At 31.0% G+C, this 27,707-nt stretch overlaps 5 protein-coding genes across 10 annotated transcripts in view; 1 reads left to right on the forward strand and 4 right to left on the reverse strand.

Moving 5' to 3' along the window:
- LOC124429940 (terminal nucleotidyltransferase 5C) overlaps positions 1–2,491 on the reverse strand; it is a 67,580-nt gene extending 65,089 nt beyond the window's left edge. The window contains exon 1 of the mRNA XM_046975826.1: positions 1,423–2,491. Coding sequence (XP_046831782.1) covers positions 1,423–1,788 — 366 coding nt within the window. The 5' untranslated portion in view covers positions 1,789–2,491. The remainder of the gene's footprint in view (positions 1–1,422) is intronic.
- A 2,413-nt stretch (positions 2,492–4,904) lies between these two features.
- Positions 4,905–17,135, reverse strand: LOC124429938 (2-oxoisovalerate dehydrogenase subunit beta, mitochondrial). 2 transcript variants are annotated; one of them, XM_046975823.1, is made up of 8 exons: positions 16,893–17,135; positions 16,422–16,499; positions 15,778–15,980; positions 15,517–15,672; positions 12,903–13,074; positions 12,404–12,549; positions 10,111–10,197; positions 4,905–9,500 (listed from the first exon to the last, which is right to left on the reverse strand). In XM_046975823.1, the coding sequence occupies exons 1-8, from the start codon at positions 17,014–17,016 to the stop codon at positions 9,360–9,362; spliced, it is 1,107 nt and encodes a 368-aa protein (XP_046831779.1). In that variant the 5' UTR covers positions 17,017–17,135; the 3' UTR covers positions 4,905–9,359. The 2 variants fall into 2 exon arrangements, with proteins under 2 accessions (XP_046831779.1, XP_046831780.1); XM_046975824.1 differs by lacking the exon at positions 4,905–9,500 and adding an exon at positions 9,747–9,998.
- A 141-nt stretch (positions 17,136–17,276) lies between these two features.
- On the reverse strand, positions 17,277–19,586 carry LOC124429939 (target of rapamycin complex subunit lst8). Its single transcript, XM_046975825.1, has 8 exons — positions 19,339–19,586; positions 19,140–19,262; positions 18,882–19,034; positions 18,731–18,792; positions 18,508–18,658; positions 18,214–18,416; positions 17,991–18,133; positions 17,277–17,924 (listed from the first exon to the last, which is right to left on the reverse strand). The coding sequence occupies exons 2-8, from the start codon at positions 19,260–19,262 to the stop codon at positions 17,797–17,799; spliced, it is 963 nt and encodes a 320-aa protein (XP_046831781.1). The 5' UTR covers positions 19,339–19,586; the 3' UTR covers positions 17,277–17,796.
- Positions 19,587–19,863: 277 nt separating this feature from the next.
- Positions 19,864–24,696, forward strand: LOC124429936 (nuclear valosin-containing protein-like). 5 transcript variants are annotated; one of them, XM_046975820.1, is made up of 12 exons: positions 20,044–20,170; positions 20,247–20,423; positions 20,630–20,848; positions 20,954–21,214; positions 21,308–21,619; positions 21,905–22,124; positions 22,286–22,568; positions 22,653–23,121; positions 23,218–23,385; positions 23,461–23,787; positions 23,870–24,091; positions 24,246–24,696. In XM_046975820.1, the coding sequence occupies exons 3-12, from the start codon at positions 20,633–20,635 to the stop codon at positions 24,369–24,371; spliced, it is 2,604 nt and encodes an 867-aa protein (XP_046831776.1). In that variant the 5' UTR covers positions 20,044–20,170; positions 20,247–20,423; positions 20,630–20,632; the 3' UTR covers positions 24,372–24,696. The 5 variants fall into 5 exon arrangements, with proteins under 5 accessions (XP_046831773.1, XP_046831774.1, XP_046831772.1 ...); XM_046975817.1 differs by lacking the exon at positions 20,247–20,423 and having other exon boundaries at positions 19,864–20,170; positions 22,322–22,568; XM_046975818.1 differs by lacking the exon at positions 20,247–20,423 and having other exon boundaries at positions 19,864–20,170; positions 21,005–21,214.
- A 473-nt stretch (positions 24,697–25,169) lies between these two features.
- On the reverse strand, positions 25,170–27,436 carry LOC124429937 (aurora kinase C-like). The gene is made up of 5 exons (XM_046975821.1): positions 27,165–27,436; positions 26,378–27,013; positions 26,152–26,286; positions 25,634–26,024; positions 25,170–25,508 (listed from the first exon to the last, which is right to left on the reverse strand). Exons 2-5 carry the CDS (start codon positions 26,956–26,958, stop codon positions 25,410–25,412), a joined length of 1,206 nt encoding a protein of 401 aa, XP_046831777.1. The 5' UTR covers positions 26,959–27,013; positions 27,165–27,436; the 3' UTR covers positions 25,170–25,409.
- Positions 27,437–27,707: the final 271 nt, after the last annotated feature.

The raw sequence follows: 27,707 nt of genomic DNA on the forward strand, positions 1-27,707 counted from the left end.
TCTATTATGTAATTCATCAATGGATTACGATCTACAAGATAATTAGTCAAATGTACGCGATTATCTTAGTCATGTATTCTTCGATCATTTGTATGAACATTGTATAATTTTCTAATTAAAGTTACGACACGCATTGCTAAAATTGTAAAAAGGAAAAGAAAAAAATTAAAAGGACAAAAATTAAAAAAAGGAAAATAAAATTGGTCACGTGCGTCCAATCCAGTCGTAAAGAACTTTCACCCTATCTTTGATACGTTTGAGTGTGTGTGTGTGTGTGTTGTATATGTCCGTCTCTCTCTCTCTCATTCTTTCACTGTACAAAAGCGATTTTGATCGGTCTTACGAACTAAATAGGCGTGGCACCTGCCGTAAAAGTATAGCCCGAGACATTTTTAACGATCGCGATAATTTTTCGAAAGTTACAGAACACCTGTATCGATCGATCGAAAATACCAAGTACGAGTTCTTAGAATTCGTCTTTGTTAAAAAAAAGAGTTCATTCCCATTCATACTACATAGAAAAGAGAAAAGAAAAGGGAAAGAAAAAAGAAAAATAGACGGACAGTGTAAGTACACGAAAATAAATATTCAAATTATCGCGGGAGAAAGATAGAGAGAGAGAGAGAGAGAGAGAGAGTCTCACGTGACCGGTCAAGACAAATATTATTTTTTTCCTTTAGAAAGGAAAAAAATAACAACAATAACAGATGAGAAAAAACAAGTCATTCATAAAAAAAAAAAAGAAAAAAAAGAAAGAAAAAGAACGAAAAAAAAAGCAATTTATAATCGATTTGAAAGAAATGATCGTAGAAAATTATTCGAAGGACATTCGTCATATATATTATGTAGCTTATCTATAGCTCGATACGATTCAATAAAAAAGTAGAATAAATTGAATGATTTTAGAACATGTTGTATCACCACGTGATCAATTTTTCGTCTCTCCCTCTCTCCCTCTCTCTCGTTCTAGAAAATGTGAGCATACAAAAAAGAAAAAAAAAAAAGAAAAAAATGTCTATCCTCCTGATAATATTACTTTTATCGTATGATTACGATCGGGCTTATCGATTAATATCAACAAAATTTCGTAATCACTTACTTAAATCATGCCTTCAAAAGAATAAACTTAACCGATCGACAATCGGCCGCGACCAAACCCAACCTATTCTCTCTCTCTCTCTCTCTCTCTCTCTCTCTCTCTCTCTCTCTCTCCCTCTCTCTCACTCCCTCTCACTCTCTCTTTCTACCTACGTTTTATAACTTCTTATTCTAACCAACACCATCCAACTTAATCTTTCTCTCTCTTTCTATATATATATCTATTTCTCTCTCTCTGTCTCTCTCTCTGTCTCTGTCTATATCTCTAATACGATACATATATACTCTTCCCTAAAGAATAAGTTACGTAACTTTAAGACTCACCTGCATAAGTGGCACGATCTGAACGCGTTCAATGCATCGATTAGCTTCTTCTCCTTTCTTCGTCGATTCCATCTTTTCGTCTATTTCTCCTCCCTTTTCTGTGACGACCTCGAGCTTCCTTATTTCCTCTTCCTTGATTCCCGACATCGAAGAAGAAGATGACGACGATGACGACAAGGTTAGTGATGATGATGATGATGATGATAACAATTCCTTCTCTTCTTCAATCTTCTTCTCCTTTTTCTTCTTCTTTTGATCGTTCATGCTGTTACACGACGACGACGACGACGACGACGACGACGACGTCGTAGTCGACGTCAATGATGACGACAACGACGATGACGACGACACCTTCGTCGAGTTCATTTTTTTTATATTACTACGTGAATTTACACAAACACTCTTTGCAATGCTTAATTCACCGGCGTTAATAACCGGCCGAAAATAAAATATATGTATATATATATATATATATGTGTGTATGTATATATATATATATATGTATATATAAAAATAATACGAAAGAATAAGTAATAAGGAATAAAAAGACGACGACGAAGGGCGTAAACGACGAAGGTTCGAGGTTATGAACGTAATCGATCTCTCTCGCACTCGACTAATTCTCCGCAGCGTGTCTCCGCACTCCGTAACGAGATTCACTTCGATACCGTTCGCGAATGGTCACGTGGTATGCCCTCGGTACCAAAGGTGGAAGCGAGAGAGCGAGGAAATTTCGATTTGCTGCCAGTTCCTTCCCTCTCCTTCTCTCTCTCTCTCTCTCTAACTATTTATCTACTATCTATCTATCTATCTATCTATCTATCTTTATCTATGTCCGTGTCTAATCTTTCTCTCTCACACACACTGTTCCTTCCTTTTTCTTCCCTTTTGTTTTTCTTTTTTTGTTTTTTTTTTTCGTTGAGCAGCTTCCTCGAAGTTATCTCGTACGTATCTATTTAATCTATCCTGTCTTGTCTATAACACCTCTCTCTCTCTCTCTCCCTCTCTCTTTTTATTAATATATATATATATATATATACCTTCTTTTTTTACACAGAAATTAATTCGACAATTTTGAAAGAAGAATGTATAATAATGATTTGTAATAGGAGAGAAAAAGCGAAGAACGAATTAAAAATAAATAATAAAAGAACTAGAATACCGGTACACCAATATATTATATATATATATATATGTATATATATATATATATATATATAAATGTTAGATTGAGTCTCGACGAATGAATTGAATTTGTTAACGATATAAGGAAATAATATAAAATAGAGTGAGTACTACTGTCCTTTTTTTTCTTCTTCTTCTTCTTCTTCTTTTACACGAACGGGAACGTATACGAGATAAACGATTGCGGAACACGGTTGCGGAACACGGTTGCGGTGACGAGCACGGGACGAGCGAGGAAGTTCGGCACTGTGAGAGACCTACGGAGTCGGTCCATCCCGGCGTACACCCGCCCCACCCGAGTCGCGAACGCCTCGTCGAGCATCGCCCTTGTCCGTGTCCCCTCCCCACTTACCCGAGTCTACGCTACCAGCAGCCGAAAACGGCCGAAGAAAGAGGAAGAAAGACGGAGTTATAATACGAACGAAATCGAAAGCAGCGCCGCCGCGTTGCCGCGTCGCCATACCGGCGTCCGATGCGATGTTGTTTCTTTTTCTTTTCTTCTTGTGCTTTTTTCTTTCTTTCTTTCTATCTTTCTTTCCTTTTTATTGTGTTTCTTTTCTTTTTATTTTTTTCTCTTCGCCTTCTATTTTTCCTTGTTTTTTTTTTTTTTTTTTGTTTCTCTTTAGCCCAGGCACATTATCGACATTAACGTCGTTCTCATCGAAAGGAACGCACAATGCGAAGCCTTGCTTTAATCATTTTTATCCCTCTTTTTTACTTTTTTCTTCCTCGTATTTTATTTCTATCTATTTATCTATATATATATATATATATATATATATATATATATATATATATATATATATATATATAAATATATTTCTCTCTCTATCTCTCTCCCTCTGTCTCTTTCTCTCTTTGTTTCTGTCTCTGTCTCTGTCTATCTTTTTCTATCGATTAATTCTTCTAATATTATCGTTTTAATAAGTTTTACGTTGATAATTATATATAGATAAAGTATAAAATGAAAAATTATTTAATGTTAATTAGAATAACCTTTCTTATTGATTAAGAAGTATTATTTTCTAATGATCTAACCATATTGATTTTCTCGATTGAACCTAATAATTGATATATTTATATATAATAACTGATACGTCATGTGCGATATAACATGAGTTAATTTTAGAAATTCTGCTTATTAGTCTACATATTTATCTCTACCGAGTGAACGTGATTGTTTTCGCTGAAGGTCGATTGAAGGTTAACACGTTTCTGCTGTCGAATTTTATTGACTCAAAAGTTTTACAACGTTATACCAATTAAAATTCATCTATCTATATACATATATATCCACACATAAATAAATAAATAAATATATATATATATATATATATATATATATATATATATATATATATATAATATACGTATCTACTGTATTAACTGTTTTCTTCTTTCTTTTCTTTTAGTTAACCATTGTATCCTGTTATGTGGTTTTATAAAATGTGGTATTTTTTTATCTCCTCACAATAACGATATCCAATATGGACAATAATATGATAAATAATGTAGATAATAAAATAATCATATGAGTTCTATATTATGAAGCAGTAAAATATGTGTGTATGTATATCCAAAAATATATGTAAATATATATATATGTGTGTGTGTGTGTGTGTGTATTTATGTGTCGAAAAAAGAAGAACAAGAAAAAAGGAAAGAAAAAAAGAAAAAAATACTCGACTCTATCATGTAAAAGAAAATGTACGAAAGAAGGAGGATAAAGGGATATAGAGAAGATCTACGTAAAACGAAGCATAATCGACGAATATGTACAGGTGTGTTGCATTATCGGTTGTCGATTGATTTATCGTAAGGCTTGTCGACGCGAGCGATTATTATCATCATTATTCTATACTATTTCTCTCTATATTAAATGCAAGAAGAACGGAATAGAGAAATAAGTTGTATCTATCTTGTGAAAGTGACGAGGATAAAATCGTAGAAAGGGAAATAGAGCAAGATGGATAGATAAATTCGTATTTATGGCACAATTTCATGAGAATAAGAAAAAGAGAGAAAGAGAGAGATACAAAATTTCAAGATTGTTCCCTTCGATAATTTCTTATTTTTTTTCTCTTTTTTTTTTTCAGAAACTATCACGTACAAAACAATCAATCTATTGATTATATATATATATATATATTTTTTTTTTTCACTTACGAATGAGTGGAAATAATATGTATTAAAGAAAGATATAAAGAGAGAAAGAGAGAGGGAGAGAGAGAGAGAGAAAGAAAGAGACTGTGTTTCGATTGATTAGATAAAATGCAACATTCAATTAGTAATTAATATTTCATTTTTAAATCCAGTTTATTCAATGTAGAATGGCCACTAAGGGGTCACAAGGATCTTTAATGTATTTCACATATGTACATAGTCTATATATAAATATATATATATATATATATATATATGTATATATACAGAAACGTAAGTGAGCGTAATACTTTCGTACGTTCTCCGACTCGACGAAATTGTCGCTCACGCCTTCCGCGCATGCCCACGTGTCGGATAACACGTTAAAATGCCACTATATATATTGTGTATATATATATATATATATATATATGTAATATAAAAAATATATATATCTATCTCTATCTACCTTTATCTATATCTTTATATATAAGTACGTAGGAATATATATATATATATGTTATATAGATCATGCCAGTAATGATAACGATGCCAATATGCATCGTGAAAACTGTGAGTAGTGTATTCTACTTTGAAATCTATTATTATCTATTGACCTAATCGTGATACCCTTCTATAAGTTAAAAAAAAAAAAAAAAAAAAGAAATCGGTCCGGCCATATTAGTTAAAAAAAAAAAAAAAAAAAAGAAAAGAGACAGAGAAATTAAAACCTAGTCTTATAATATAGAAAAAATTGAAACACATGAAAATATAATCGATTTATCAATTTGTAGGTGAACATTATAATTCGATATAACTAATATACATATCTTTATTTAATATTTTCTCTCTCTCTCTCCCTCTCTCTTTTTTTCTCTTTTTCTTTAATCATTTATTCTTTCTTATTAGAATGCACATTGAGAAATTATTTACGATTTTTAAATAGTTTTCGCAACTTTTAAGATACTAATGACTTTCTCGAAGTAAAACTCGAGCTAATCAAGATACCACAAAATGTATTTTTTTTCTTTTTTTCCTTTTCCCTTTTTTTCTTTCTTTCTTTTTTCTTTTTTTTTAGGATCCTAGACGAGTCCAACTCTTTTCTCTCTTTATACACATTTACACTTATGTCTGTATGTGTGTGTGTGTATATATATATATATATATATATTTCACCCTACATATATTCTTGAACTTCTTGTTAGAGTTTTATCTCTTCGTCTAAGAAGGAAATCCCTGTATCTTGTTCTAATGATGGTAACCAGTCAACGACGTTTACCGGAAAATACCAAGGCTCTTAATTGCCAATTGCTAATCACGATAATCACGGGCGACGATTTAAGAGGAGACAAAGAAGTCGTTTGTTCCAAAGTTACATAAATTCCTCTGGAGAGTCCGCTGTTTGTAATCGGCTTTCTCTCTCTTTCTCTCTTTCTCCCTCTCTCTCTCTCTCTCTCTCTCTCTCTCTCTCTCTCTTTCTTTCTCTTTCTAATCCCTGCCTTCGTAATATACCACGCGCTATTACGTTTGTCGATCACCAACTTGAGAAAAGAAGAATGAAAAGAGAGAAGAAAAAGAAAAGATAAAGAAAAAGACAAAGGAAGGAAAGGAAAAGGAAAGAATAAAAAAAAAAAAAAAGAAAAAAAGAATGCGCTATGAGGACATCGGTGAAAATAATACGACAGATATTTTTAAGAGAGGAAATAAAAAAAATGGCGACGACAGAAAGAAATACTTTGATTAATATTAATAAAGTAATATGATCGTATCTCTTTTTTCTTTTTCTTTTTTCTTTTTGGTAACACTTAGTAACGAAGATAAGGCGCAGCCTGAAGATAAAATTGAAATTAACGAGAGGGAAAAAAAGGAGAGGGATAAAGAGAGAAAGAAAAAGAGAGAGAAAAATAAAAAGTAAAAAATTACGCAACGAAAATAAAAGATAAAATCTATCGTTTCACAGTTCGCTTCATAGCTCGTAAATACTCCATTGGCGATTTGATCTCATTGATTGTTTGTGTAAGTGAGAGTAAAACAGATTAATAGAAAAAAAGAAAAATAATCGAAGAAAGTTCCTTTTAGGCGTACGTATGTAACGCATAAATAACATCTGTCGAAATGAATGAAAAATAAAATAATCGAAATAATTAAAGCTTGGGACGACTGTAGGTGTGTACGTATTATAAATCAATTAATATACGTCATCGTGCTCATGTACTCGAGCAATTGATTCTTTTTAAAAATGGATAACACTTGCGTGACATTGACACGTGGAAATTAAAATCAAAGATCGAACGATTTGAATTAACACCATCAAAGATGTCTAACGGATTAATACATGTGTTTCTCTCTTTCTTTTTTTCTTTTTTTTTTTTTAATTAAATCTACTTTTATTTTACGTTCTTTGTTTACTTCATTCCTCTTCAATTTCTCCATCCCTTTCTCTATTCTTTGTCTGAATCCAAAGGTATCAGGTTTGTTCATACGATTTTTACTCTTTCTCTACCTTTCTCTCTCTCTCTCTCTCTCTCTTTCTCTTTCTCTTTCTCTTTGTTTGGAAGAGATCCATCCAAGAGATTCGTCGAAATCGGTTGCGCGATCGTTCCAGATCGGTGGATCCCTTTCGAATCTTTCGAATGAAACGAGGAAACAAACACGATAGGAGGAACGAAGCTTCTCAAGGGTGATCCGTTCAGGTGACTGAACAATTTCGTGCTAACCAAAACTGGACGAATATTAACGTCCGCATATGTGTCTGTACCATATGTTAACTGATCTATAAAAGAATAAGAGAGAAAGAGAGAGAGAGAGAGAGAGAGAGAGGACAGTTGCTCTATTCCTGCAAAAATCAACAAAATAAAAAGGCAACAGGTCGACCTTCGATATAGTCCATGTCTCACAGCAACGATCACCTCTCTCTCTTTCTTTCTCTCTTTTTCTTTCTTACTCTCTCTTTCTCTCTCTCTCTCTTTCTGTCTAGCCATTCTCTTCGTCTCTCTTCAATGTACCTACTGCATCACACCGTAGGCGCTGCGTTGCTAACTTTCACGTATCATAATACGCGGTGAAAGAATGTGGTTTCCCTTTCAAATTACAAAATACGTTACACGAACAAGCCACGTTACGGACTTCCTTCACAATTTCGAATATTCTCAATGCTATTACCCTCTTTCTTCCGTAACGATTAATAATTAAACAAATTGCAAATGCGTATGAGAAAATTTCAAGAAGGATGTTGATTCTTCGGTTCTCAAATCATGGGGAATCATTACTTGTCTCGATTTAATTCGCGTTTGAACAGTTCAATCGTAACAAGAATAACATTTAGAAAAAATCGAAATAACTATAACAATAGTTTCTTTTCTTTTTTTTTTTTTTTTTATTTATTTTTTTAGATAAGAGACGATCGATCGATCGATCGGCTTTCGAATGCGGCGGCGGCGGCCAAGAGAGCGAAGCCTTGATTAAAATATTGCGTTACGACGGTCGCTAAGATCTGTGCGCTTCGTTTTACCGCGGACGAAAGACGGACTTGACCCGATTTATCCCATATATCGTATGGATATACACCATTCTAAATATGAATATATCGGTTCGTCGTGGCGCTCCCCCTTGATCTCTCTTTCCGTCTCCCCCTTCTCTTCTTAATCCCCCCTCCTCCGAATCCCCTTTCTTGATCTCTCGTTAACATCACCGTCGCCATCAACGCCCGGCGTATCGTCTTTCTTCGTCTCATTAAATTAAACGCGAAAGGATTTATGTGGATTTGGTCGGGACTAAACTGGGCCAGGGATATATATATAACTCTTTTAAGCAAAAACCTATCGATAACAATTAATGCCTGCCGAACTGAGTATCGTTTTTTTTCCTCTCGTACGTAATCGTACGATCCGCGTTTAGAGATATCCAAATACCTGCCGATCCAATTGCCTGCCCTCGGGGGGAGGAGGGTGGAAGGGACGGCAACGGCAACGGCAACGGCAACGGCAACGGCGACGGCGTCTTATACATACCAATTTGCGGGAATTCTTTTACAAGTCTATAAAAGTTTTACTCGTTATTAAATAAACGTTCTCGACCAATTGGGTGTAACGATATATATTAATATATCTTAATATTGTTATATCTTAATATTAATATATATTAATATATCGCCGACGACGACATTGTTACGATTGAAAAGAAAAAGAAAAAAAAAAAAATGGATCCGTCGAGGGATCCGTTTAAAATCTAAGCGATTGTTATCCATGTCAAAGGAGAAAGAGATCACGTTCTTTGATACGATCAGAAAGGGTGCAAACATTAGATAGAAAAAGAGATAAAGATAAATATAGAAATAGAAATAGAGAGATAGATAGATAGAGAGAGAACTAGCATGATACGATCAAATTGTCGCGGGACCGGTCTAAGAGCACGTGACAAGCCGATGTAACTGTGGCAATGTAAGTATAGGCACATATGCCGCAAATACGAAAAATCGATGTCACGGAATTCATTTCGAGTTTGAAAGACACACGTATCACTTCGATGGGTGGTACCCAGAGAGTTCTAAACTCCCTTTCTCCCTCATTTATTCCAGCCTTTCATCCACATTCATAGACGGAGGCGATCTTTCAATAGTCAAGGCTCTTTTTAACTGCGGCGAAACAACGCCATTTGTCCGGTAAATATAAATTCTCGAAAATGTGTGGAAATGGTGTGTCCCAACCGGTGATCCTCATAATCGGTGCCTCCAAATTTAAGAAACATTCCTCCTGCGTTATAATATTAGCAAATATTAATTTTCTTATAAAACAAAATTATTATGATAATTATTGTAATAGTAAGCGATGTTATAGTTAAGATTTAAAAAACATTTATTTTAACAAGGAATTTAATTAGGTAATACGCTTTTAAACGTTCGAAAGATGAAATAACTCTTTCTTTATAATTATCTTTAATATATATATATCGATATGAAAACGCGGTATAATTTCGAAGTCATAAGAAGAAATTCAACGTCTGGTAATTAATTTTATTACCGCTAATTGCACTCAATTGCGATGATCAAAGACATTAACAATCGTAGCGTAGCGTACGTTGCCCCGAAGAATGAGAGAAAAAAGAGAGAGAGAGAGAGAGAAAAAATTCTATCTCATTGTGCAATGACATTTAGGATATCTATGTACATATTTATTATTCTATAATCTCGAAATTGAATCTCTCTCTTTCTCTCTCAACATCTGATCGTAGATAGTAACATTTCACAGTATCTAGTTAACGCAATAAAGAAAATGAATTAGCTAAGGAGTAAAACAAATTGTCTTTTATCGAATCAATCATATTGATCATAATCATATGAAAATAAAAAATAATTATTTTTACCTGAATACGAGCCGCTATTTCCGCCCCAAAACCATTGGTCCTTGGTGCTTCGTGCGCAACGATGACACGTCCGGTCTTCCTCACGGACTTCGATGAAAAGATGCACAAAACAAAACAAAAAAAAAAAAAAAAGATAAAAAATATATAATATTAATTGACAATGAGAAAAAAAAATATATATATAAAGAAGAGAAAGTTCTTAGATGATAATTCAATTAGCAACGTGTATAATATCCATAGATTAATATTTATATACGTGGATATCCAGATACACCAACGTTAGATACATACGTATGTACGTCGGACGTGCGATCAAATTATCATCATGATTTACGATTTGTGTTCAATCCATCATAATAATTTATTTATATGGAAGGGGACAGATGTTAAATGGCGCATTAACACCATAGCCGGTATTACATATTATCGATAATCAAATCGGATAGGAACACCGTACAACCTAACTGCCGGTGTTCAATTTACAAAGTTTAAAAACACGTTGTTGTACCTAGATAAGTAATTAAGACGCACTCTCTTATGATAGTATATACGTACATGTACGTACGTGAGTTCCTATATTGTATAGATATAACACGATTAATACTTGTAAATCATTAACAAAACCGATTGGAAAGTGCGTTATGGCGCGTGCACGCGACGCGATTCTTGGCATAAAATCACATCGATAATTTACCCAAGGCTGATCCCGAGCATGGATTACGCGAAACTTCATCCGATTTAGCGTAATTAAGACTCATGGAGAAAGAAAGAAAGAAAGAAAGAAAGAAAGAAAGAGAGAGAGATAGATAGATAGATAGGTAGAGTCGCCTACAATTGGATTATCAGAATACTACGAGGCAATTTATATTTTTGAAGCCTGTCAGCGTTGCTTTCTACGTCATCAACGACGCACATACTTATACAGATCTATCGAACGAACACACATACATACATACATATACAGACACACAATTATGCATGCACACATGCACACACGATACCTTTCTTTAATCATTCTTTATCCTTAATGACACCTTTGTAAATTGCACTTCCTTAATAATCTCTCTGTATTTGTTCAAATAACGCGATAATAATGACGAATTCTTTCTTCTTTCTTTCTTTCTTTCAACTCGCCGATAAAGACAGATTTTTATTCTGAATGAATATCTTTTAATAAAAATCAAAAGAAATACAACTGATATTAATATCCACACTATTAGATCGTATATATTGTGAGTGTTAAGTATGTAAGGTGGAACGAATGAATCGTATAATTATACGCGTTCATAGATAAGGATATTAAGAGAAAAAAAGGAAAATAACAAGAGAGAGAGAGAGAGAGAGAGAAAGAGAAAGAAAGGAAAAGAAAAAAGAAATCATATATAGGCAAGTATAAATATATATATATATATATATATATATATATATATGTATGTATATACGAGTAAAAATTATACATCGTAAATGCGAAAGTTTATTGGCGAGATATTTTAACGTTTCGGTCGAGATAGTTCAGCCATATTCATCCAACAACGAACGACGGTCTACGTTCTAACGTGCGCGCGCGCACGCTCGCTCATGGAGACATTACGCAAGATGGAGAACACGTGGAACGGGAAAGATAGAGTCCTTATAAACGCCGAGCGTTCGATCGCGGATCTCGAGCTATCTGAGCAGGCTGATTTCGTTCTGAAGACGCAAGAAACACGTGCTCTTTCTCACCTTCTCTCTCTCTCTCTCTCTCTCTTTTTCTATTTCTATTGCTGTTGTTGAAGAGAGACCTAATCTTCCGATTAGCAACCTTCTCGATGAGCCTTCGAAACAGTTTCTTGGTTGCGCAAACTAACAGTCCGTGGACTCGTCGAAGTATCGAGAGAAAGAAACGAGAGATTTAACCACGAATATCTCTATGAATTTACCAACGAAACGAACTTTCCAATTACGATCTGCATCGCTGGACGTCAGTCCAAAGGATAATGCTTGAACCCTGGCCTACGTAAATATTTCCTTTTCTTGACGCTATTAATTATACTATTATTATAGTTTGAAGCTCGAATATTGTGAGATTGTGTGTTGTGAAGGAGAAAAAAAAAGTAAAAAGAAAAAAAATATATATATACTTATATGAAAATAATATATATATATATATATATGAAATGATAAAAAAAAATTTCAAATGATTTTGTCTAATATGTATATAATGGGTATAATATTTGTTTATCGTAGAATTCATTTATACGTGACATTGCATCGTTTTGTATGTAAATTAAGAATTAGATCGGAATTGGATTACCTTGCAAACTAGTTCTGCATCCCAAGGTATAATGGAAAGAAGGTCTATCACCTCGCAAGATGCACCGAGCTTTTCTTCGACGATATCGGCTGTTTCTAATAGTACATGCACCTGCGTACCCCATCCTATGAGAGTCACATCTTTTCCTATGTTAAAATAGAAATTTATTATTAATAGTATATGTGTCTGTGTGCGTGTGCGTGTATTTCCATGTATAAAACCTATACAAACGTATATTTATATTACGTATGTGTATATATATATATATATATATATGGTAGGCCAAAAGTTCTTAGATTTTTGTTAAAAGAATTTTTTTAGAATTAGTTTTTATTAAACTTAATTAGACTTTTTTTCTGGTTAAAATACAAAATATAAAATACAAATCTAGGAACTTTTAACCCACCCTGTAAATATATATATATATATATATATATATATATATAATTATATAAAATAATGTATATATATAAATAAATAAATGTATAGATAGAATTACCTTCTTTTACTATTTCTCCTTTACCAATTTCAATTTTATAATGTCCAACTGGTACCTCGTCAACAGCTGTACGATAAAGGACCTTTGGTTCGAAGATTATACAAGGATCTGGTTCCTCAATGGAACTCAATAAAAGTCCTTTCGCTTGTACGGGTCCTCGTGGTATTACGATCTATAAAAGAAACAATATGAGATTAGTGATCTATTCGAAAGAAATCAGGATCACCGTAAAATAAAATAAAAAGAAAAGAGGAAGATATAATGTAATAGAAAATTCATTGAGATTTCCATTTTCTTTATTTCTTTCTTTATTTCTTTCTTTCTTTCTTTCTTTCTTCCTTTCCTTCTTTTTTTTTTTCTTTTTTAACTGAAACAAACGATATGTTTTCTTTTTTATTTCCGCAAAAATACATTTCTGATATAATACAATTACTCATTCGCGAGAACACTATAGATGCACATTTATTGCATGCTGTTTACATGTGTACAACACGTGTATATATGTATGTAATACATATCTCTCTCTCTCTATATATATATAGATCTCTATGAATCTATATAAGTTAGCATATATGACTAATATATAGATATAAGATATGTGCATAGATGTAATATTATATGAGTATATAGATATATATATATATAAGAAAAATATATATAATGTAATATTATATGTGTGTATAGATGTAAAAAAATATATACATATGTATTATTTGTGTATGTGTAGAACAAACTGTACCATACATACACACATGTGCACGCGTATTATTATATATATATATATAATATTATATATATATATATATATATATATATATATATATATATATATATATATATATAATACGTAGAAAACTTTCTTCATGCATAGATAAAGCACGCGTCGTCTTACAATATTCATGGAATTTCTTGTTCAAAGTTAAAGGCCTTTACTGATAGAGGAAAATGTCTTTGAAAGAAGAAGGATGAGAGTCGTTGAAAGTATTTTACAAGGATATCGCCAAAGAACATCTAAGATCATACTTTTTTCCAGTTAATTATTAAATACTATGATTGATATTATTCATCCAACGTAAAATCTTAGAAAATTATCTCGAACGAAGTTCTTACATTTTCTAAATTATTTTATTATTATCATAATCGTCATAGCGAATATTAATCTAGAAAAATATATATGTATATATGTATGTATAAATTGATATTATTTTTCGTTAAATTTCTTTAAGCACTTTGATCTATCCGTTCCGCCATCTGCATTTTTATACGACGATTTTCTGCATTACCACGCAAACGTATATTCTTATAGTATCGACATCTACCAACAATTTTAGTAAATTGTTACGTAACGGGTTATGTCGGTCGATAAAACAGATTTCAAAAGATGATAGATTTTATTTATCTTAAACAGATTATCTTAAACAGATAATCGATATAAATGTTTTTATAAATTAAACGTATAAATTGTTTAAACAAAGAATTGTTTAAACTTCGAAATAATCTTCTTAACAGGATCGCCTTGATTTACTATGTCATTTCCGTGTCGTTTCCGTGCCATATCCGCGTCGTGTACGTTTAACTCACGGATGTAATTATTAAACTCCATATGAAATAACGCCAGAATCCCGACGAAATACATTGTAGGAATTAATAGAAGTACCAATGTTAGAAATAAAAAGAAAAAAAGAAAAACCTGCGACGAGATGAACGCTGTCTAATAAATTTTTTTTTTTTCTTCTTTATTTCATTGTTGTCCAAAAATATTCTAAAACGTCTGAAATTTACGAAGGTCATTTGGTTTTTATTAAAATTTTAATTTAACATAACGAATGCCAATTTTCTTTTTTTTCTGTTTTCTTCATGAACGAGTATAATGCAAAATATTATGAACTCTTTAATTACGATGAGTATATATATTTGTCGTACATATTATTAACAGATTTTAACACATATGCGACGAACGATATATCAATTGATATAAAATTGCTTACATAAGTGATTACGTATGGTGTCTATGAATGAATTGAATGAATCAAAAAAAAGAAAAAAAAGAAAAAAGAAAAAAAGAAAGAAAAAAAAACGTTTTTTCTTTAACGACCTACGATAGAGCCTAATTAACGAAAATGTTTCGATGAATATTTTACATTTCGAACGATGGATAATGTCATATGTGATTTAATATTATAATCATCATTCTATACGAGGTTAATGTATCGTGCACGCATGTATATGTTTACATAATTACATAAAATATATAATCTTTCAATTATAGTAATTGTAAATTAGAAATTGAATGTATTAGAAAATTATTATTGAAAAACGTAACACATCGAGCGATAAGAAAAAAATGACGAAAAAATATTACGAAATCAGTCAACAATTATCGTAACATCATTAATTTCAATAGACTATAAAGATATGTATTGTTACAGTATATAAAGAGTGAAAAAAAATAAAGTTATATAACACGATGTTAAAGTAGAAATTTCTATTACCTACTGTTTTATCATAGTTTACTGCTCTGTCGGTAACAATGATATTATTTACATATACACGGTATAATAGATGTTTCTTCTTGTTTTTACTTTTATTGCAAATATTATAAATAAATACGCACCTTTAATCCAGGCGTGTGAGCGAAGTAAGCTTCTGGACTTTGAGAATGATAAAGTCCTCCGTGTCCTACCGCACCGCAAGGTGTACGAATCGTTAATTTTCCGCAATCGAACATTCCGCCGCTTCTGTATCTGCATTTTGCCGCTTCATTAACTAACTGACAATAACAAAATAAAAATTGTATTTGAAACGTAAATCCGTTAAAAAGAGAAAGAGAAAAAAAAGAAAACAAAGATATAATAATTCCAATATATTTAATCACCTGATCAAATGCAGGAAATATATAATCAGCAAATTGAATTTCTGCAATGGCGGTTGCACCGCAGTTCGCCAAACCTATACCAAAACCTGCGATACCTTGTTCGGATAATGGGGTGTTGAATACTCGATCGGAACCATAACGTTCTTGAAGTCCTACGGTGCAACGAAATACACCACCGAATGCAACGTCCTCGCCGAATATTACTGCATTAAAAAGTAGAAAAAGAAAAAAAATTGACTAAAAGAAGATAAATATGTAGAAAAGAGAGAGAGAGAGAGAGAGAGAGAGAGAGAGAGAGAAAACTATACAATTATAATAACCTACGTACATAGTTTATCGACAATGTTAATGTATTCTCTTATCAGTATTTTTTTTTAATAAATTTTTCATTCTCTCCTATCATTATTACTTTTTATTATCGAATGCATATGTTTCTTATTAAAATGCATCATCATCATCATCACCATCATTATCATCATTATTATTAACATTCTTGGAAATATTCTGCTGTTATCAGTCTTTCCAAGGTTTTGTTTTAAGCAATAACAAGCGCAAACAATCAGTTTTCGATAGTATAATTGATTAAAGTTCATATTAAATTCATTTATGTAAAAGAAAAGAAAAAAAGAGAAATAAATATTCACCTGCGGATGTGTCCTTTTTCAAAGTAATGTCCAAAGCTTGATTTATAGCTTGATACATATTCAATTTTTCGGTCTTACCTAAGAATAGTACATAATTAATTCGTTAGAATGCGCATGTGTATACGTATTTAAATCGTACAAGGTACGAAGTTCGTATTCGAATTCGTACTCATTTTGTATAATAAAAAAAAAAAAAAAAAAAAAAAAAAAGTTTACAAAGAAAATTAAAATAAATATTGAAAATATTTTATCCAACGTTAACATGAAAGCAGTATGAGAAAAAAAAAAAAAAGAAAAAAGAAAAGCACATATGTACATCGAACATTTTATATTATTTTTATTACTAATCGACACAATTTATAAATTTGTTTTTAAATAATAATTATTAAAAAGATCTTTCTTCAATAATGAAACAACACAGATAGAATGTTTTTAATGAAACTTTCATTTAAAATTCAATGATTTACTCACGCTCTGATACAAGCGACCTTGTATTTGGGTAAAATTTAAAATGCACATTTCTAATATGTTTCTTTCTTGCAGCAGGTAGCTTTAATAATTTCCTTGACGTTCGAAAGACAAACGTAAATATCATTCTATAGTATTATTGATATACTACTAAATAGAGAGATAACGACAATAAATAGTAATAAGACGATAACGATATCTTTTATCTTACACAATACTATATCAACACATAGTCTATTCTAATATTCAAAAGAATTTCGTAACTGAGAATATTTTGAAAGAAAGAACATACGATACGACACGACGGAAACATACGAAGCTGTTCGTTATTGGATATCCAATCGACTACTGATTTATAAAGCGTTCGTCTCAAAGAAATATACTTCATTTAAGTTTATCATCCTAACATTTATTAGGTTTATCATCGTAACATTTCGTTTATCGTTCTTTCGAACGGCGAATTAGTCATTCATATAATCGTTCAATGTAAGAAACGTAATAAAACGAAATGAAATAAAATGAAACGAAAATTTCAGATTTTCCCTTCTTTCTAATATCACATTCGATTTAACTTTAGTGAAAAATCTGAAATGATATATTTTCTCTATATATCCTGGTTTTTTCTTTTTCTTTTCTTTTTTTTTTGCACGTCATTCACAATTCACTCTATATATATATGTGTGTGTGTGTGTGTGTGTGTGTGTGTGTGTGTGTGTGTGTGTGTGTGTGTGTGTGTGTGTGTGTGTGTGTGTGTGTGTGTGTGTAATACGGATGTATAATACATATAGTTTATTGCGAACATAATATTATTTCTCTAAATAATATTGCGTATTGTTCTGTAGAAACATTAGTTTATCGTTTTAATAAATTAGAAAAGATTTATTCTATACACCTTTCGTTTCAGCTATTAAGCCGTCGTCGTTACAGCTTCTTCATAAAATACCAATGCGGTTACTGCTTTTTGATGGCCTTTATACTCGCGTTCTATCGCTCCAGTTGTAACGTTCCATAATCTTGCAATGCCATCAGAAGAAGCTAAACAAAATGATAATATTAAAGTCTATTCTATCGAATTTTTAGCATTATCTATAATACTTGTACCAGTGAATACATATTGTGAATCTGCACTGAAAGCTGCATCCCAAACCCAACGTTTTGCTTCGTGTTGCAATACCTGTATCTCTGAGAAATCCGTAGTTTTCCATACTCTAGCGGTTTGATCAGCAGACGTAGTCACGAGCAGGCTAAATATATAAAATCTACTTTTTTCTTTTCTTTTTCTTTATTAACAAATATAAAATCGATGAATTGAATTTTTACTTACGTAGAATCGGGACTAAATTTACAACGTAATCCATAACGATTATGAGCCAAAAGTTTATGGCGAGGAATAGGTTTGGTTGGTTCCTCTCCAATACCTCCTGTTAGAGTCCAGACGTAACAATGACCTTTATTATTTACAGCAGCCATATATGTACCATCTTGATTTATTGCAATATCTTGTATAGAAGCTTCAGTTTCTGGTATCTATAAAGAGAAAAATTTGTTGTTAGAAATATATACTTGGTATTTATCTAAATAAAAAGAGAAAATTATTAAATTATAATTATTGCCGTACCAATTGTTCATTATGATCCGAACGAAGATCCCATAAATGTATAACGCCACTTTGATCGCCGACTATTAATTCTGCTTGATTAGGATGCAAGCATACACAATTTACAGGAGCAGAGACTTGAAATATTCTTTGACATTTACCATTATAATATCTGAAATACAATTAAATATTAATTCCACATATATTTATCTACAAATGAATTTTCTAAAATTATTTAATATACCTAAGATCCCATATACGTGCAGAACAATCCTCACCTCCGGTATACATCCATTTACCTTCTTCCTATAAGAATTAACAATTATAATTTATTAAGGATACAATAACATTCAATTACTTTTTTATATTTCAATTATTCTAATGTTCTGTCATACCTGAAAGCCAAAACCGCTGACATTTTTGGAACCTCCTTCGTAAGTAATAATTGGATTTGGATCATTTGCTCCTAAATCGTACATGCGAATATGTTGATATCCTGCTGCGCCTATAAAATACTTATCAGGTGTAATATCTAGGGCATTTACTTGCTAAAATTTATTGAGGAAAAATATTGTTATTGACGTAATGAAGGTAAGATAAAAATTATCGAATAAAGACTAATTTATTCTTAACGTAATAGAATAAAAGGATACAAATTCTGTTTCTGTAAAAGTACGTTTGCAATTCCCTGTATGCGGTTGCCATAATTTTATAGTATGATCATAACCTCCTGTTGCAAAAATTACTTGATTACTAGTTCCATTATTCATAATCATCTAAATATGAAGAAAAAAAACATAAATTATTAATCGATCAAATAGATTGAAAATATTGTCATTAACTTTTATTTACCTGGATGAATTCAAACTTAAAATGAGATCATTAAGAATCAACTATACTGTACATAAGTGTATACTTCTTTTTGTTATCGCCAACAAAATCAGAATGAAATTTTATTTTTAATCTTTTAAGATATTCTTTAAAATCAATTAATCCAATTAAATAGATTTCGCTAATAAATTTATTTAAAAAATATCTTGAATTTTAATAAAGTTTACTATAACAACGGTTCTCTATCTTTGATACCGAAGGAGTCCTAGAATTTCACTTTGAGAACCACTGCACCAACAGTTCGATTCCTCTGATTGGTCCATTTAACAAAGTCCCATAAATTAAACAAATCTTTGATTCGTTCATTTTTTCTTGTCATTCAATTAATAAAATGAAATGAACGTATAAATATAATATTTTGAAATTATTTGTAATACAATTTAATAAATCAATTCGTAAATATAAGCTGAATATATTGATTTGTCCAAATGATCACAAGTTGCACAAATTTTACTATAAAAGCCGCGTAAGATGCAATTTTTAGTGATTATCATCAGTTTGGTGGTATGATCAGTAGCGTATCTATGCGTCTTTATGAAGCGTGTAAAATAACAGGGAATATAAAAGATAACTTATATGTAAAGCTAATTCTTTGAAATAGTTGTGCCTGCTGGTTCGACGGTAAACCTTAACAAAAATGCAAAAAGTTGGAAAATTAAATTCATCGATTGATATCATTCCCTTACAAGGATCTAGTGGTGATTATAAATCAAAAAATATGGACAATAAACACAAAATAGAAAATTCTCACCGATTTTTCAAAGATCAATTATTAATATCTCGTGTTCAAACGGTAATGTTTATATTTAAATAATATATAAAAGAAATCTATACTGTTAAAAACAAACATACGTTTGCAATTCGTTTAGACATATCGAAAAATTGGGATTAATAGACCATTTTGATTTTCGTTATATATAATGTTCATTTACGTGATTTATTCCGATTATTACAACATAACAACTGGTACTGACAGATTATTCGAGTGACTTACACAATATTTAACGTTGGATCAGATAATATTACACATACATGGCAGAAAACATGTAACATATTGCATTTAATATATCTATTCGAATAACCAAAAAATAATATTTTCCATGTGTTTATATATCATATATTTTTATCTAATAAATACGTGTGTATATATATATATATATGTATTATCTAACACAAACATATTATAGAAAAAATATATACGTAAAAGGGAGTATTATTTTCAAAATATCTCATGTGTAATACTATATTCTAGTATATGCATGAAAATGAAAACAGAGTGTATATTGATGTAAATGAAATGGCTGATACCCTTCAAAGAAAATATCGTGACTATCGTGGAAAAAAGCGTAGCGCATTTAGAGCACTTGTACGTAAAGCATACGACGAACTTACTGAGATGTTTGCCAAAAAGTCTTCACGTGATTGGTATGCTTATGAGGAGGATGACGATGATGATGAAGTTGATGTTGAGGTACCAGTACATATATATATATATATATATATATTATTTTTATTGCTATAGCTTCTTTTTTTTTTTTTTTATCAATTTTTGTCAAACAAAATCAATGGATTTTAGTCAGATCCACAACCTGCAATATTAGGAGATGTATTATTAAAAATGTTCAAGAAATCAAAGGGCAAGCAGAATGGAAATTCCAGTGACAAAGAACTTATAGATATTAGTAGTGATGATGACGTTGAAAAATGTGATCCAAAGTCTGATGTAAAGGTGGAAGATTCTACAGTTGCAAATAAAAATTTACAAGAAAATACAAATTCTCAGCCGGTTGTACAAAAGTCCTCCGATTCTAAGGAGGAAAGGCAATTGGTCCAAATGGTAATAGACGAATAAATAAATAGATATCATTTTTTAATACAACATGAAAGAGATATTAAGAAAATTAAAAAAATTATAATCTTAATGTTTCAGTCAAAGAATGAGGTTTCTATACCTAAAACACAAACAGAAACGACAACTAGGAAAAGACAAAGAGATAAAGAAAATGACAGCGGACAATTACCTGTAACAAAAAGGGTAAAAACAATACCAATTACCGAACCAAAAGTAACATTCGCGGATGTCGGGGGAAATGATAAGGTTTTGAAAACAGTATGCAAATTATTAGCACACATAAAACATCCAGAGATATTTAAACAACTTGGCATATCTCCATTAAGAGGATTTTTACTTCATGGTCCACCTGGTTGTGGAAAGACTTTGCTGGCTCACGCTATTGCTGGAGTAAGATAGATACTTTATTTATATACATATATTTTGATTTTATACAGGATAATCCTTCTAAGGTGATATATATATATATATATATTCAGTGTTCTATTACAAAATCAGGAAAGATAAGAAAAATATTCTTTATCGAAGGAATTCATTTGAAAAATAATAAAACACTTTCTTATCTTTATTTATATTCTGAAAAAAAAAAAAAAAAAAAAAAAAAAAAAAAAATTTATATTCCTTATGAGAGATTATCCTCCATGTTGTTTATATTTTATACATTCCTGAAATTAGGAATTAGCAGTGCCTCTATTAAAAGTAGCAGCACCTGAACTGGTGGCTGGAGTATCGGGTGAAAGTGAAGCACGTATTAGAGAATTATTTGATCAAGGAGTTGCTATTGCACCGTGCGTACTTTTCCTGGATGAAATCGATGCTGTTGCGCCGCACAGAGCTACGGCTCAAAGAGAAATGGAACGAAGAATCGTAGCACAATTGTTATCGTGTTTAGATGGTTTGTTGTACTTTTTATATCATTTATTAAATTAAGGAGATTTGTATGTATAAGAAATACAATATCCAAAGATATTATTAAGATATTATTAATCTTGTTTTTTCGTTTTTTTTTCTTCCTTTCTTTTTTTTTTCTTTCTTTCTTTTTTTTTTTTTTTATAGAACTAAGCACAAAAGATAATGGAGATAGAGTATTAGTTATAGGAGCAACAAATCGGCCAGATTCGTTAGATCCTGCGTTAAGAAGAGCAGGACGTTTCGATCGTGAAGTATGTCTTGGTATACCGGATAAAGATGCAAGAGCAAAGATATTGGCAGTACATACAGAAAAAGTAGCTCTGGCTCCTAACATTAGTCTATCGACAATAGCTTCGCTTACACCCGGTTTTGTAGGAGCAGATCTCGTTGCTTTAATTAGAGAAGCTGCCATGGCTGCGGTGGATAGGTAAACGTAATCTCACATAATATCAATGATTACGATAAGAATCCTGTAATATTTAATCTAATTAATTTACCTCTTTATATGTAGAATCTTTGAAGACTTGAATGAAACGGTACCAGCTATTAATATTTCTAAATCTCCAGAAATAAGTGAAATTGATCCTCAAACTGATAAAGAAGTTCCAGCGTTTGAAAATTCTGGAAATATAGTCGATGATGTTACGACTGTCGAGGCTCCAACGTGTATAGAAGATACCGTGTCGTCTATAAGTAAGACTCAATCAGAAAATTCCAATGTAGGATTAGAAATGGATGTAACCCAAGAACCATCAAAGTCTCCAGAATTATCCAGTTTACTTACCTGGTTACGAAACGAACCTCCTCTTTCGAAGGAAAAATTAGGAACTCTTTGCATTGAAGATAGTGATTTTGAAGTGGCACTTCGAGTGGTTCAACCTTCTGCAAAGAGAGAAGGATTTGTTACTGTACCTGATGTCACATGGGATGATATCGGCTCATTACAAGATATTAGACAAGAATTACAAATGGCTATTCTTGTAAATATATATATATATACATATATTATCTCACTTTCACAGTAAAAATCTCAAGTTATTGCGATAATATATTAATCATTTTTTTTTTTTTTTTAGGCTCCTATAAGACATGCCGAACAATTTGCAGCATTGGGTTTGAGTGCTGCTACGGGTGTATTATTGTGTGGTCCTCCGGGTTGTGGTAAAACATTATTAGCCAAGGCTATCGCAAATGAAGCCGGTATTAATTTCATTTCCGTAAAAGGACCTGAACTTCTCAATATGGTAATCATCTATCTTTAATCCTTGTTTTCATGAACGTATAGATAATAATTTAATTAACGTCTCATTTGTTCATAGTATGTTGGTGAAAGTGAGAAAGCTGTACGTCAATGTTTTATGAGAGCAAGAAATTCTGCTCCTTGTGTTATATTTTTCGACGAATTGGATGCCTTGTGCCCTAAGAGGACAGAAGGGGACAATTCAGCCACGTCACGTGTTGTAAATCAGATGCTTACAGAAATGGATGGAGTTGAAAGTAGACAAGGAGTATTCTTAATGGCTGCTAGCAATCGTCCAGATATTATCGATCCTGCCGTATTAAGACCTGGAAGATTGGATAAAATTTTATACGTAGGATTACCAACTGCTGCAGATCGTGTTGATATTTTAAGAGCACTAACAAAGGTTAGAACATACGCTGCGATCAATAAATTTTATAAAATTTGTTAATTACGATTTGTTAAAATCAATTTTAATGTCCTTACAGAATGGTACAAAACCAAAATTAGCTGCAGATATTAATTTGGGTGAAGTAGGATATAACGAAAAATGTGATGGTTACACTGGAGCCGATTTGGCATCTTTGATCAGAGAAGCTGGAATAGAAGCATTAAAAGAATTAATGATACAGTATCACACACATCCAGAAATCTGTATGCGACATATCGCTAATGCGTTTGAAAAAGTGCGGCCGTCGGTTCATGAAAAAGTAAGTAATTTATCTGTATAAATAGATAATAGAACAATGAAACGCATTTTGGGAAATATTAATTATAAACTTTGTTAATAATTTTTTTTTTTTTTTTCTTTTTTTTATTATCATTATTAAATGTTATTTCTAAAAATATATTAAAAATGTTCAGGAGATCAAACACTATGAAAAATTAAGAAAGCAATATTCAGTTAAAAAAGATCCTGAAGTAACGCCTATGGATACGCCGTTAGAAGCACCAATAGTGGATGTAGTTATGGAACCAATGGAAACATGAGGCGAACTTATTAAAAATCTTTTAATATGGCACTTCTCTTCCATTATTGAAATTTTATCAGAATTTCTAAGGACATTAGAAATAACGAATAATTGTGTAAGATAATATTTTTACGTTATAGGAATTATATAGGTTAGGATTTTTAAGTTACGATGTTTACAAATTATATACATCCTTTTTTTATTCCGATGTTAATATTAAATGATGATGACGTTTGAGAAATAAGGCAAAATATAATGGTAATGTTCGGATACCCATCTAACGAAGAACATTATCTGTATTTACCAATTTTGTAAACATAAATAAATTTTATGTTATCTATAAATAAGATGACATATTTTAAATGTACTAAAATACGCCATATTTAATTTGAATAATTGATATATATATATTAAATATAATAATTGATTCATTAATTATATTTTATTTGTATAACATTTGCCAAAACGAATTTATATTAGTTTTGAATTTCTACTAGCTTGAAATAATGAAACAATTTACAATACTTACAAATGAATACAATTTATTTTTTATTAATTAAACGTCTCCTGTAAATTGAATATGAAATGATATTTTTATTTCTGTAGAAGATCATTATAAATTCTATTCATCTCTTTCTTTTTCTTTTTTCTATTATTCTGATATAACTACACAAATAAATTTTATGATTTTAATATTTGATGACATATCTAGCGAATAAATTGATGCTGCGTCGAAATCTTTATTTTGTAACATCGTATCAATATAATTCCGATAATAATAATAATGGTAATAATAATGATAATAATAATATAAATCCGATTAGTAATTTTTTGTGAAGTTAAATCATTGAAAGATATTTCATTATATATATATATATAGTCCAAACATTATCGAATAAAATTGAATAATGTGATCTATCTGTTTTTGTTAAGTTATAAAATTCTGTTATAAAATCGCCTATAGTGATCCATCTATTAAATCACGAAAAATCAACCGTCATTTACTAGATTATTAAATACAGCGACAGTCTAGAAGATAAAAATAATATAACATTTATCACTGCACGTGGGGCTCCGTTGTGCGATTTTTCATTATCCAAGGATGAGTTAAAACATCTTCTAATGGCAGTCTTTTATCTGGATTTACGATTAGTAACTATAATGGGGGAAAAAAAAAAAAGAAAAAAAAAAAAAAGAGAAAGGAAAAAGAATTATAAAAAAAAAATAAATAAATAAAAAGAATAACATCACGACATAATTAAAATATTAAATATTCTTTACCTTTGAAATTAAGTCTCTCGCGCCTTCGCTAACAAAATCAGGAAATTTATACTGTGCTTTTTTAATTCTAACATACGTTTCTTCGTAAGTTGGTGCAAGAAATGGTGGAGAACCGACTAAACATTCGTAACATAGTACACCAACGCTCCATAAGTCTACAGTGTGATTATATGTCTTTCCCATTACCATTTCTGGTGGTAAATAATCAAGAGTACCGCATAAAGTTTCTCGTCTCGACGAAGGTGCATGAACTGACCAACCAAAATCAGCCATTTTTAATTCACCTTTTAGACCAAGCAATAAATTTTCTGGCTTTATATCACGATGTATTACTTTTTTACTATGACAATATTTTAATGCATCTGCTAATTGCGACATATACGTAGCCGTTCTGTAAATATACACGTTCGTTATATTTTGTTCAATATGCTTAAAACATATATATATATATATATGTATTACTTTGTTTAAGAATAGACAAATTCAAAGAAAAAAGAAAAGAAAAAGAAAAAACTTACCTAACTTCGTCAAAACGTTTGTCGGGCTGTGCATTTAATTCTTTATACAATTCACCTTTTGGAGCATATTCTAATATCAAATACACTCTTTTTTCATCGTGGAAATAGCCGTACATACGTAGGATATTAGGATGTCTATAAAAAAAAAAAAAAAAAAAAAATAAATAAATAACAATCAAATTTATTGGAGAGATAATTGGAGTTTTTTTTTTTTTTTTTGTTATACCTTAAGTGAGTTTGTATCTCAATTTCCCTTTGCACTTGATATAACATAACTTGATCTTCGACTCCTTGCTTTTGTATTTGCGCTTTGAAAAGTACTTTCATGGCTATAATAAATTTAGACTTTTTTTCTCTAGCAAGATAGACATTTCCAAATTTCCCTTTACCAAGAGGACGTCCAATATCAAAATCCGTTAATACCCATTTCTTTTTGCTCTTTTTGTTATTCACATCGTTCTGTTCTGTACTTTCTATAGTCACAACATCCTTTTTGTCATTATTGGAAGCATTATTAAAATTATCTTGAATCTTCGATTCCGTTGATTTAGACGAAGAAGGCGATATTTTAGGCGATTGTTTAGAAAAATTATTTTGATTATTCTTCGTTGTACAATTAGATGAATCAGTTTTATTATTTTGTACAATCCTAGTCTCGTTTTTTTTACTTCCTTGATTGTTGACATCCGCTAATACAGAGTTTGTGCTTGCAATTCTCAATTTTTTGAAATTATTAACTTGTAATTTAGGATCAAATTGAGAAGCAGTTGTATTAGCTTGAAGAATATTTTCTTTTCCTTTCAGCATCCTTAAAAACTAGTACTTAATAAAAGAATAAGTTATCCAAACCAAATAGAATATCCTGAAACAATAATTTATATTAAAATATCCAATATTTCTGTGACATATTAACAGGGTAAATATGTGTGTACATTTTAAAATGTAATTTCATTAATTGAATAAACATAAATATATTAACTAATTCTATCATAAATAAATCATTTATGACATACCTACAAATTAAATGAAACTTGTACAAAAGGTAGATACTTTTAAAGCAATGTGACAAGTTCAAAACAAATTTTTTATAAAAAACATCATTTCAAATAATTAAACATCAACGTTTTAAGTGTTTCCAACGTTTATTAATTTAAACACTTATTCAGCTGTTTGCATCAACTCACAATATTCACAAATTCTTGGTCACGATCCAACCTTCCTTAGCTTAGAAATGCTTCTGCGGACGTTTCAAATCTTTCAAATGGTTTCAAAATAACGTATTTTCAGTTTTCTCTTCTGATTGGTCGAAAGCTTATAAGCATTGAAAGTAAATAATATATAGAGAAGCAAGTGAGTTTGCAATATGAATGAAGCTTGCTCGCATTTTTAAACCTAAAAGAAAAATAAAATAAAAAAGAAGAAAAATAAAAATAATTATTACTCATTAAAAAGGAAACGAATTTATCCAAAAGAAAAAAATGATCAAGTCTTTCGTGAGTATCTCTCGTCTTTCGTAAGTGTCTCCGAAAGGTCGTAATTTTTTATAAGCAAAAAAG

Source organism: Vespa crabro, chromosome 17 (genome assembly GCF_910589235.1).
Source record: "Vespa crabro chromosome 17, iyVesCrab1.2, whole genome shotgun sequence".
Lineage (NCBI taxonomy): Eukaryota > Metazoa > Arthropoda > Insecta > Hymenoptera > Vespidae > Vespa > Vespa crabro.

What these genes read in the sequence shown, in the direction of transcription:
- LOC124429938 (XM_046975823.1), bottom strand. Translation starts at nt 17,016, where the DNA reads ATGATATTTACGTTTGTCTTTCGAACGTCAAGGAAATTATTAAAGCTA. An exon ending in AAGGTCGCTTGTATCAGAGC is followed by an intron (nt 16,500 to 16,892) that starts GTGAGTAAATCA and finishes TACTATTCTTAG; the next exon opens with GTAAGACCGAAAAATTGAAT. An exon ending in TATTTCCTGCATTTGATCAG is followed by an intron (nt 15,673 to 15,777) that starts GTGATTAAATAT and finishes TGTTATTGTCAG; the next exon opens with TTAGTTAATGAAGCGGCAAA.
- LOC124429939 (XM_046975825.1), bottom strand. Translation starts at nt 19,262, where the DNA reads ATGATTATGAATAATGGAACTAGTAATCAAGTAATTTTTGCAACAGGA. An exon ending in CTTTTACAGAAACAGAATTT is followed by an intron (nt 19,035 to 19,139) that starts GTATCCTTTTAT and finishes AATAAATTTTAG; the next exon opens with CAAGTAAATGCCCTAGATAT. An exon ending in GCACGTATATGGGATCTTAG is followed by an intron (nt 18,659 to 18,730) that starts GTATATTAAATA and finishes ATTGTATTTCAG; the next exon opens with ATATTATAATGGTAAATGTC.
- LOC124429936 (XM_046975816.1), top strand. Translation starts at nt 20,015, where the DNA reads ATGCAAAAAGTTGGAAAATTAAATTCATCGATTGATATCATTCCCTTA. An exon ending in TGGCTCACGCTATTGCTGGA is followed by an intron (nt 21,620 to 21,904) that starts GTAAGATAGATA and finishes TCCTGAAATTAG; the next exon opens with GAATTAGCAGTGCCTCTATT. An exon ending in TTTTAAGAGCACTAACAAAG is followed by an intron (nt 23,788 to 23,869) that starts GTTAGAACATAC and finishes ATGTCCTTACAG; the next exon opens with AATGGTACAAAACCAAAATT.
- LOC124429937 (XM_046975821.1), bottom strand. Translation starts at nt 26,958, where the DNA reads ATGCTGAAAGGAAAAGAAAATATTCTTCAAGCTAATACAACTGCTTCT. An exon ending in GAGATACAAACTCACTTAAG is followed by an intron (nt 26,287 to 26,377) that starts GTATAACAAAAA and finishes TTTTTTTTATAG; the next exon opens with ACATCCTAATATCCTACGTA. An exon ending in CGAGAGACTTAATTTCAAAG is followed by an intron (nt 25,509 to 25,633) that starts GTAAAGAATATT and finishes CCCCCATTATAG; the next exon opens with TTACTAATCGTAAATCCAGA.